Here is a 12,106-nt window from a genome sequence, read left to right as displayed (position 1 = left end):
GCCGCGCCAAAGTTCTGAACGTGTGTCGCGCGTAGATGCCTTTAGATCATTTATATATATCGGCCACGGAGTTCTAGATCGTCCAGCTGTTCCGGTGAGTTGCTATAAATAAAAGGGGGAGATCTGTACGTGTTCTTATGTACTATATTAACCATGGCTATGTCCCAAATCTACTCTAATAGATTCCGTGGGAGCACGAATAGGGCAACGTTGTGGAGCCAGGTGGGTTTTCGAAAGCAAAAGTACAAGACGGCGAGAATGAAAATCTTTGAAGCGCGGCCGATATAGTCGTGTGCAATCTGTTGACCAATTACAATTAGGCGAGCCGCGCTCAAACGTCAAGTGCAATTAAGTAGGTTGATAATAAGCCAGCACTGATCAGTGATGAGGAGCTGTTGTGCACGGTATTGTGTAAATCGTCTAAGGACGAAAAAAATACGTACCTTCTCCCCATCTTCCGTCGCTAGTGGACGCTGGATTAGGCTCGTTCCTAAACCGCGAGGGGAAAAGACGCTGATCCAGAGGCACGAACAGCTTCACGCACATTGCACTCGCTGAACACATACACACGGCGTCGGTTCTTGGTCGGTATCCAAGCGTGCGAAGGCACAGAGACACGGCACTTCGGCGTGCCAAGGAAGCTATGAACACGCCGCCAGCCCTTCCTTTCGACGCGTTGTGCCTTTTTCCTGCGACACTGCACTTTCGTAAAATTTTCCACGTGTTCACACCGGCAAGTCTCAACAATACACAGAGTCTTCAAAAAAACTTCTTCGGCGAATGACGACGAACGAGTAGAAAACGTGTCGTCAGCACGCTGGAAAACCGCAGCAAACGTTAGCAAAAACGGCAAATCGTATCCCAAGCGAGTGAAGCCCGGTGGCTTCACTTGCGCTGCAGCGAACAAGCGGGGAAGCGCGATCCAGCAATTGTCATAGAGATCAGTGGTCGCCCCTGACGAAGAACCGAGTCGGTTCGAAACGTAGGGCCCCTACATGTTTAGGAATTGGTTGGTTGCCGTATTTTAATTATTGTATTCCCCAACCAGAGAGATTTCTCTCAAATGTTTAGTTTCAAGTCTTTACGCGATGACTTCGGAGAGGAGACCGTACAACTCTCAAAAAGGTATGTGAATGCCACTCGAAGTATCTCCACGTTCAAGGCACACCTGGACTTCACGAAAGCCTGCCGGGACCACCACCTGGTTCCCCAAAGCCTTCGTCTTAAACGGCTCGTTCATACGCCGGAGGGACACAAGATCTTCGAGCAAGCGGAGCACCGTTTGGTCAAAGCCCGCATTCACCAGTGCCAGACCACCATAAAGAAAAAAGAACTGGATCTGTATTTCATCCGCAGGCAACTAGAACACCGCATGCCAGCTATGCTCCCTCACTTACACTCTTTTGCTGAAAGCATTGCCTCCACCTCTGCAGAAAAGCAAAGAGTTTCTCAGAGTAAGAAATTCTCGAAGCTGATGGAGAGAGAAAATACTAAACACGGAACCGATACCACCAGGTTTGTCATAAACCTCTCGTCCAGGAATCTCTCTTCTTGCGAGACCAAGGTTTTAGCCAAAGGCCACGGATTTAACATGACTACCACGAGACCGCCTCTGCCGAAAATGGTTGCAGCCCTGGAGGACGGCATCGCGCACCTGAATCCTAGCGATCGTGAGCGGGTGCGACAGAAGGTGATCGGTATTTTATCAAACATCCCGCAGCATCAACGACACAATCTCTCAAGAGAAGAAGGAAGTGCGCTCCGGGCGCTTCACGATGATGAAAAGATTGTGCTTCTTCCAGCAGATAAGGGCAATTCGACCGTTGTCCTCGACCGGGATGTCTACGACCGGAAGATATACGACCTGCTTGACCCCTCTGCTTATGAAAGACTAAAAAAGGATCCGACACCGCGAATCCAGGCAACGCTGAGCAAGATCCTAACTGAAATTTTCAAGAAACATCCAGACTCGAGGAGCCTCCACCTGCACCTCCTTTGTAGGAATGGATCTGCGCCTGGTTTTTACGGCCTTCCCAAGATCCACAAGCCTAGCCTTGCTCTCCGGCCCATTGTGGACTTTAGAACCTCACCACTTCGAGCCGTGTCGAACTATCTTCACCACACCCTCTCTCCTCTCGTCGGAAAAACGACGACTTATATCAGCGACTTCGTGGAGCGCATCTCGAAATTGAAGGTGAGCGCTGAGGAAAGCCTAGTCTCTTTTGACGTCATCTCACTTTTCACAAGTGTGCCGGTTCTCCTGGCAGTTACAGCTGCCAAGAAGGCTTTCGAAAAAGACAAAGACCTGCACAACAGGACCGCCCTTAGTGTGGAGGAACTGTGCCGCCTCCTTGAGTTCTGCCTCAGCAACACCTACTTTAGCGTCAAGGGAGAGTATTTTAAACAAGCCAGCGGAACCGCCATGGGCGCACCTGTCTCCGTTACCACGGCTAACCTGTGCATGGAAGCCATTGAGGAAGAGGCCCTGCAGTCATTCGCCACTGGGCCCAAAATATTTGTGCGGTATGTGGACGACTGCTTCTGCATCCTTCAAAGATCTGAAGTGGACAGATTCCTCTCACACCTCAACTCCATCGAACCGGCTATCCAATTTACAGCGGAACTTGAAAAAAACAATTCATTGCCTTTTTTGGACGTGCTCGTGAGAAGAGAAAAAGAAAATTTGAAGTTTTCAGTCTACAGGAAGCCCACGCACACTGGACGTTATCTCCAGTTTGATTCCTATCGCCCAGCCTGCCACAAAGCATCGGTGGTTAGGACACTGCTGTCTAGGACGAAGGCTATATGCTCCTCTGAGGATGACAGAAGAAAGGAAGAAAAAACCGTGCGTGCTGATCTGAAAAAGAACGGATACACGAGCACCTTCATCCAACGCGTTGCCCGTCGTCAAGCTCGAGGTCAAAGACAACAGCAACCACAAGCCTGTACGCAGTCACGCCCAACCTCGCGCATCTGCGTACCCTACATCAGAGGAACAAGCGAGGCGCTTGCACGCGTGCTAGCCAAAGAAGGAATCCGCGTAGCCCACAAGCCGATGTCCACGCTTGGATTACTCATGCCCCGTCCAAAAGATCGCCCTCCAAAAGAAAAAACGCAGGGCGTGGTTTATAAGATCCCTTGCGCAGACTGTCCAGCCACTTACATCGGCGAGACAAAGATTTTTAATGAAAGAATACGCCAACACAAAAACGACGTTCGCAAGCTCGACCACGAGCGCAGCGCAGTCGCCGAGCACTGCGAAGTCAAAGACCACCGGATTGACTTCGACAACACCAGCATTATCGACGCAGAGACTAACAACCGACATAGGCTTTTCGTCGAGTCCTGGCATATTCAAACGACGCCAGGCAACATAAATAGGTGCCTCGGTGCTTTACCAACAGTGTATGTGAACGGGCTTCGCCATATTCATGAAAGAAGAAGATCGAGAAATGCGCCACATCCCTGAGAAAAGAAAAAGAAGATCGAAAAACGTCGCTCCTCAACGGCCACAGTCGCCCCTGACGAAGAACCGAGTCGGTTCGAAACGTAGGGCCCCTACATGTTTAGGAATTGGTTGGTTGCCGTATTTTAATTATTGTATTCCCCAACCAGGGAGATTTCTCTCAAATGTTTAGTTTCTAGTCTGACCACTGTGCGTGGAAAATGCTCTGTTGGTGCATTAGTCTTGCAGTAGTGGGCACTCCTTAGCCAGGCCTGACTATCAGACGATCTACATCCGCCTGCAGCAGAAGAGCGGCACCCAGAGGCCGTTCTGGCAAACGCGTGCACGGTGATTCACAAAACGCAGGTCCAACTGTTCCCGTGGAAGCTATAATTTTTGGTGCAACGTTTTGTGAAACACGCTTTTACACCTGATGCACATTTTAGGGGTGCAAGGTTTTTTTCGTGAATGTTATACGTACTTTTTTATTGCAATAAAATGTGTGCAAGCTCATGGCTTATCTATAACGAAATCATTAATAATCTATTCTAATCCTTGTTTGTTTGTTTTTAAACGAGAAATGATCAGAAAAACTACTCGAAAAGTGTGTAGTAATACAAATTGTATGTTTTAGAAATAAAAAGCCTCAGTTGCGCAAATATTCAGGGTGTGTATGTTTAATTAGAAAATGTTTCTTAAAAAAAAAAAAAAAACGAAGTAATGCGATCTGTGCAGGTGAGTTATATGACCGCCGCAATAAGTCGCCTAATCAGCAAAAACTTTTTTATTAGCTTTATAGTTACTGAAAACAAACACATAACTTCAAATAGAAACCCGATGAGCGTAATCCAAAACCATTACCAGAAAGTAATTCATTACTTTTTACGTCACCTCTATTTCTTTTTTTTTTTTTACTTTCTGTTACGAGATTACAAATGCACACATATGTTCAAATTCGTTAGATTTTGTTTGCTTTTGTCATTCACACCTTGTCGTTCGAAGTCCTCGTCAGTCATCTTTCCACGCTTCCTGGTGAGGACATCTGCAGTGATACTGAAGACCCTCTCGACGGATGCGCTTGAGGGAAGAGCGGTGTTGCAGCGCACAAAATACTTGGCGTACCAGTACGTGGTTGCGGAGTACTTGGACGGACGCTTCCGAGCCCTCTAGGAAGCGAAGCGCTTCACTGTCGCGACCGCCTGCTGGAAGCGTCTCAGGTGGGCGGCAGCGAAAAGCTGAAAAAATCGACCGTGGACAGATTCTTCGGAGCGCCCGCAGATGCGAGTCACGCACAGGCAGACAGATCTTCTTTTTTTTTTACGTGAAAAACCTCATCTCAGTAATTTTAGCTCTTTCAGAAACATAATTGATTACTTGTAATTGATTCAAGAAATAGTAACTGAATAACAGCGAACGTTACCGCATAAAAAAATTATTGAAGCCTTAAAAAGTTACCAAAAAATGTAATTGATTACAAGTAATCATTTAGTTGTAACTTGTCACGTACAAGTGCGCGATTATACCTGCATCATGTCCCCCGGGCTGTATAACTCACCTGCATAAACCGAATTAGTTCACGAAGATTTTGGTATAATTTTTTTATCGAAATAAAATCACACACCCTCTTTTTGCTACCCAGGAAGCTGCCCCAGCACTGGGAGTAGGGTGTAGAATAAAAATCAATATAATTTAAATCATGACTTAAATTGCGATTAAATCGTTGTTTAAATGTCACCCGTTACTATAGTGATTTAACCCACAATAATATTCCCGAAAATATTTTTTATTTGTTTTATTTGCTGCTTTCGTTGTTTGTATTTAACTCAAAGAATCGCCAGGCAAGAAAGATTTATATATAACTGAACACAAGCAAAAAGAAGTGCTCTTCTTAGAAAATCGGAGCGTACTGAACTTGATTTTTACTTTCCATTCTGTTCGTCAGCTATGTAATGTCATATTGCAACAAGATCGTATACAAAATAAAGAATGCAGGTCGACAAAAGTAATATCATATTACAATAACGTGAAGAACAAAAAACTCAAACGAAGTCTTTTTTTATTTAACTAAAAAAAAGTTAGCTTGTTTTCGTGCTAGTAGGACTGGGATTACAGTAACTAAAAGTTGTTCATTACAGTGTACTTTGCATTTACGGTAATTCTTCTGCATTGTTAATAGTGATCGGACGAAAGTACCAATCAATCAACCATGTTGAAAAATACGTATAGGGTTAAAGAATCACCATTTTCTAGCATAAGTGATTTCAATCAAATTAATTTGATTTAAATCAAATAAATTTGGTTTATTTAGTTTTCCTTTGAATCGTGACTTTTTTACACCATGACTGGCAGGTAGCCCTAAAGGAGTGTGTTCAGGCAAGGAAAGTCATAGGGGTGTAACGTTTTTTGTTTTTTTTTTCATTCAAATTTTATATGAGGTAGCAAGACATGTCTACACAACAGAACAGACCTTGGTTTTTTCAAGGTACCGTATTTTCCGAACTCTAGTCAGCTTCCGGTGTATAGTCCGCGGAGGCAAATTTGAAATCAAAAGTAAAAGTGTTTGCTTATAGATAGTTTGCACCCGGTGTATCGTCCGCACCTAGTGCCAAATCCGAACGTAAACATGATCATACACAGCACATATTGGCAAATGCCTGCTGTATTCAGACTTGTACGTAATCCGTTACAAGTAACGAAATTACTTGTAATCCCTTACATTTATCAGTAATTTTGTAACGAAATAATTACATATTTCCTAGAGTAATTTTAAAGTAATTCCCTTACATTTTTGACGTAACGGATTCCTTGTAATCCGTTACATTTTTTTGTCAGAATCAACCCCCCGCCCCCATTCTAAATAAAGATTTTTTTTTTTTGTAAAGTCGAACGCAGTGACATTGTCACGCGAATCGACTAGCGTAAAGGGAGGCTTGGCACTCTTCAGTTCCTCAAAGCCTTTTTTTTTGCAACACCAAGCCCCTGAATCTACCCTTTTATTTAGACCTTAACATCAATGTCAAAAAAAATCCCAATAAACAATTCACGAAAAGAAAAAAAAAAGGGGGGGGGGGGGGGCAAGGTATTTCCGCTTTTTTTTTTTTTAGTCCCTTTGTCTTTTCTTTGCGATCAAAGATGGGGAGAGGAGGACACCAAGTGATTGTGCGCCTCTTCGAGAAGCTCGAGGCGGTAAATGCACTGAAAAGAATTAACAATGTCTTTCTCAGATATAGTGACTACGACCATTTTCATAATGTCACAACAGGGGACAACGCTCCGTCTACCCTACCCTTTTTGTGAGTCAGCTTTTTGCGAGCATTTAGAATATGGTAACAGTCTTCCTTTCTTCCTCTTCCTGTTTTGCCCCAGCAGGACGCATCTTATCTCAAGCAGATATTTTTACAAATAAAACATATAGGTGACTGACGTAGCCTTGATATTCTGGGCTTGAGGAGAGGGTCAAATTCGTGAGTGGGGCCATAGCGCGGCTTACTTAGTACTCTACCCTTTGCTGCCCGTGGTCCAACAGACGTCTATCTGGAGAACACCGGAGTAAATTGCAGTCGGTTCGTGCTCCGTGCGTTTTTGAACGGCACCAAGAAAGGTACACACGGGAAACGTGCGTCTACATTTCCTTGTTTTAACTGACGTTCTAATTAAGTGGTGTTATGAGTGTCTTCTTTTTCTTTTATAACTGATATTTATATACTGGAAACTTTTTTTTATTCACCAACGTCTCAAGTGAGGCTCGAACTGTTCAGAACCAAAGGAAGAATATCGAGCCAAACCTTATTTATTATTTAATTATCAATTTATCACCTTAATGTTACAACTATGTTTTGCTATTGATGACTTCTACAGCTTCGCGATTTAGAGAATGGAGAATTTTAGTAGATCCGTCCGATGACTCCGATAACGATATCCGATACTTCGCCGCCGTCTTTGCGTATGCATCATATCGTTATCGGGTACCGTTATCGTGGGTATGGAACGTATCGGAAGGATCTACTAAATCTCTCAAATAGCAGGCAACGGCTGCAACGACGAAGCTTTGCTCTACATTCTCGAGGAAAATAGTACTTCCCTTGCTTCGCTGAAAAAGCTCAATGCAGAGCATGAAGCATTCGTGAGGAACAATATGACACTCCCATCCAGTGCCTCAGCTCAAATTGTGTTCAGCGTAGCAGTCGACATATTGAGTAAGAGATAATGCAAAATGTCTGACGAGACATATAAGAGCCAGCTGTTGCTCAAAATACTCAAGGTCATTAAAAGGAACAGGTGGCAAGAATAAGAACTTGAATAACCCTCTTCCCTTTGTTTCTTACTTGATAACAATAATGTTAAAAGTAACGCCACGAAAGTAACGGATTACTTTTTCAGGTAACGGTCAGTTACTTTCATGGGAGGGTAATTGTAATTGTAATAAATTACAATTTAGCCTTGAGTAATTGTAAATGTAATTCCTTACTATTTTTCAGTAACGTGTACAAGTCTGGCTGTATTAGCTTGTATCATACATAAATCACCATTAATGTGCTTCGTTATTCATAAAATTCTTCACGTCTTGTCACAGTAAACGATCTAGAAAAATACAACACCTTGTATAGTCCGCACCTGTACATAGACCGCATTAGGAAAAAGTAGAGTTTTTAGACATATATACTCCGACTATACACCGAAAAATACAATACTTCCTTGTTTTCGCGAGAAAAAAAAAATCGCGTCTGAGAGGAGGTTGAAGCAACGACGTTCCGGATTGCGCGTTCACGCAACTTTGAGGGCACAGGGAATAACCAGTACAATTTTCTAAACCGTTCATATTTTTATGTACAATGCACGGAAACTGTTCTACTGGAGATAATTAAATTCACTTTATTTGAGCCTATATTTAAAAAAAAAATCAAACTTTGGTTCTTGAGCAACTCGATCATATTGAAGAATTTCGGGGGGGGGGGGGGGGGGGGGGAATTTAAGGTTATGTTATTTATGTTTTCGAGCTGAAACACTTCTTGTGCCAAGTATCATTTTGCTATGTGTATTTTAAAAAATATATATATATTTAAGGTTCACTGTTGTCTGTGTGTTTTCTTTTTTGCATTGTGCCCGTAAGTTCTTTAGAAATAAAAAAAAAAAAAAATACTGCAAGCTTTGAGCAACAATTAAAAAAAAATAGTTACTTTCGATATCTTTAAACTTTATCTGATCGACCCTTGACAATCGATAATACGAAATCCGCAGATATTTATTGCTTTCTTTTGTTTTAAACTAAAATAATAAATGTTTAGTAAGCGCTACGTTGCAGTCGATTACCGATGGAGGGTCTCTTTCTTAACGATGAGATGAAAGACCTCCCTGCCATCTTCGTCCTGCCAGAAACTTATCAGTGATTTACCGCATCAGCACAAAGCGTCGTTTGCGCTGGGACGTGAAGCGAAGTATAGTGTTACCTTATAAAGTATCGGACAAAAATAATAATGTAATCTTTTAACGGCCTACCATCGTTTATATTCGTGATGGTCGGCACGAGTGCCTTTTCAAGCCAGCCTTTAACCCGGCATACTGAAGCCTCTTAACGTCGTCTGTTACGTCCAAACAATTAACGAAATTTCTAAATCAGAGAGTGCCTCCCGATCCTCGATATATAAGGTGCAATCGTCGCCAAGGATATATCTTTTTTCTTCTTTGTATTCGCTGTGAGCAATAGACCGATCTCACTAAGCGTTCGGCGCATGCGTGACACCGCCATAACTTTAGTTCACAGATAGCAGACGGCCGTGGATGCGAGGGCTTGTGCCGTCTCGTGCTGCACACGTGCGGAGCTCCAGCGGAGTTGTCGCACGCGCAGAAAGATTAAAGGTTCCCTCGATGCATGGCGACAGCGGTGGCGTAGTCAAACTGGCTGGTGAGATCGGTCTATTTTATTTAAACCAGAATTGATATATGCCTGGTAGTACATATGGGCCAAGCAGAAAATAGTTTTCCTGCTTCGAAGAAACAATTTCAGCTTTCAGGTGGACCGTTACTCTGTTACTGTATTACTACTCTATATAAACTGATTAGAAAATAATTATTTCGGAAAAATATAACGAAAACAAATTGTGCTTTTGAGCTTACCGGAGGTTACTGCTGCCACTAACTGTACGTCGTGGCTTTAATGCTTGAAGAGCCAAAAGAACGATTCATTACGTGCTGTAACATCATTATATATTGCACGCAAAATGTGTTAATTAATAGCAACACTGAGAACAATAAAGCTCGTCGAGGGAAAAACTCGCTCAGAACTGAACGGAAGCGCCATTTTTGCAGATATGAGCCAGTTGTTTCCCACCTCAACAACTATTCATATTTTTAATCACCTTCTAATCCAGCTGAGCTAATTCAAAATTTGCGCGCTCAAGCTAAAAATGGAACATTAAATATAATGTGTTTCCCTTTACTAATCGATGATGTCTACCTTTCCGGTTCTAAATACAAAAAAATACCCGGTCCTTATCCTGCCCTCGTTGATCTCGGCTGGCTTTTTTAAGAACTCAAGGAAGACATTCGCAGTCACTCTTAGGTTACATGGATGCAAAACCTCCCATTTCCCACAACCTCGCCTGAACGGCGGCGTAGATAAAAGCAAATCGCCGCGGCGTTTTTCACGACGTCGGAAATGCATGGGCGAGCCGACGTCCCAAGGAGATCTTTGGTATTTTGGGACAAAAGAAGAGCAATGATGCTTCATGTTGCAAAGCAGCAAACTGTCCCAGTAATACCCCAGGAATTTTCTTAGGGGGAGTACTCGTGCTCTCTGCATTATGTAAGCTCGCCGTTTTGCCAATGACATTTTTAGTTTTTATTTGCATATACAACTACTTTGCGTCCACGCCTGATGTGATAACACAGTTTAAAATGTCAACATGTTGGCAGTTTTCAACAGAACAAGAGCAAGTTCACTGAGGAAAACAGAAGCACCCCTAGCAAGAATATCACCGTGAATTCCCTTGTTTTTTTGTGTTTTTTTCCAATGCCTACGCTGTTTGTTACTATAAAGGCACTCAAACATTTATTGCAACTTCTGTTTCTAAAGACTTGCGTTTTCAGAAATATAATCTCGCAACGTCGACTCAATCGCAGGTACAAACCCGACGTAATCTGGTCCGACGGAGAGTGGGAGGCCCCAGACAGCTACTGGAACAGTACTCAATTCCTCGCCTGGCTCTACAATGACAGCCCCGTCAAGTCCAGCGTGGTCGTCAACGATCGTTGGGGCAAGGGACTGCGCTGCAAGCACGGCGACTTCTATAACTGCGACGACCATTACAACCCCGGGGTCCTGCAGAAACACAAGTGGGAGAACTGCATGACCATCGACAAGTCCTCTTGGGGATACAGGAGGAACGCCAAGCTCAGCAACTATCGCACTGTCCAAGGGCTCATAAAGGAGCTGGCCAGCACCGTGAGCTGCTACGGCAACATCCTCATCAATGTTGGACCCACTAAAGACGGCATCATCGATCCGATATTCGAAGAGAGGCTGCTCCAACTGGGCATCTGGCTTGGTGTGAACGGAGAAGCAGTCTATGGTTCGAAGCCCTGGAAGCACCAGAATGACACGCTCACCTCGAGTATCTGGTACACGACGAATAAGGAGAGCGACACTGTCTACGTGTTTGTCCTCAAGTGGCCCAAGGCAAACAAACTTTACCTTGGATCACTCGACGTGTCACCTTCCGCGAGCATCACCATGCTGGGTCTAGGGAGTGACCAGTTTGAATGGCATCAAAACCGAAGTAGGGAGAATTCTGTTCGGGGAAAACTGACGATCGTTTTTCCGTCACTCACTCCCGACCTGCTTCCGACGCCCTGGGCTTGGGTGCTTAAAGTAAAAGGAGCCATTTAGGCACTTTTGCCAGAAAGATGCCTCCAGTCGTTCCCTTGACGAGAGGATCTGTCAGCGTATCTGCTTGTGTTTAAATGACGTTAACCAAGTACTTACTTGACGACATTTTTCTTCCACTAGTACACTCCAATGTAACCAGAATACATACTCGATCAGTCGATCGATCGTTAGGCACCGAATATAACCTGTATTTTTTTTTTTTATAAATATTACTGACTGTACGAGTATCACGTCGAAATAGCATGGGGACATTGCTCGTTTTAACTAATCGTCTTTTCAGTTCGACCACGACAAATATTCCCGCTGCATTCATGTACCACTTGTTGTTACTTATTGCTTTATTATAAGCTTAAAACAATTAGAGCTTTACTAGCAACCTGCATACACGGTAATGGGCAAACATGTTGTTCTCTCGTTTGTTACTCCAGGCCCTTAATTCATACCCAGCTGTGTATTTAGGCTTTCTTCTTTGCCTATACGTGTCTTTCACGTCGCGTCATAACACCGTGCTGCTGGTCCTTCCCAGTTGTTCTTCTGTAGAAAAAAGAAACAAATTCGGTGGAGCGAAATGTGTGCTGCAAAAAGTACGCGTTCAGCTGCAAGACCACCACAATGGTCACAGATGTGAAGTCAGTTCAAGTCATGTATTATTTTTAATCCAGTCTCAGCTCTAACATGGTTCTTACCGCATACTTTTAATAACCCCGCGCGCAATTTGCATGCGCATGTATCACAGATTGTGATACCTTTCCCCTTGGCATCTGCAAAACATTGCG

The 12,106-nt window shown here is 43.5% G+C and overlaps 1 protein-coding gene across 1 annotated transcript; it reads left to right on the top strand.

Annotated features, from left to right (window-relative positions):
- The first annotated feature begins 5,783 nt into the window (after positions 1–5,783).
- On the top strand, positions 5,784–11,820 carry LOC121834706 (alpha-L-fucosidase-like). Its single transcript, XM_042288440.1, has 3 exons — positions 5,784–5,794; positions 9,315–9,347; positions 10,565–11,820. The coding sequence occupies exons 1-3, from the start codon at positions 5,784–5,786 to the stop codon at positions 11,328–11,330; spliced, it is 810 nt and encodes a 269-aa protein (XP_042144374.1). The 3' UTR covers positions 11,331–11,820.
- Positions 11,821–12,106: the final 286 nt, after the last annotated feature.

The sequence above is a fragment of the Ixodes scapularis genome, unplaced genomic scaffold (assembly GCF_016920785.2).
Source record: "Ixodes scapularis isolate PalLabHiFi unplaced genomic scaffold, ASM1692078v2 ptg004177l_1__unscaffolded, whole genome shotgun sequence".
NCBI lineage: Eukaryota > Metazoa > Arthropoda > Arachnida > Ixodida > Ixodidae > Ixodes > Ixodes scapularis.
This window is presented reverse-complemented; position numbering and strand designations above follow the sequence as displayed.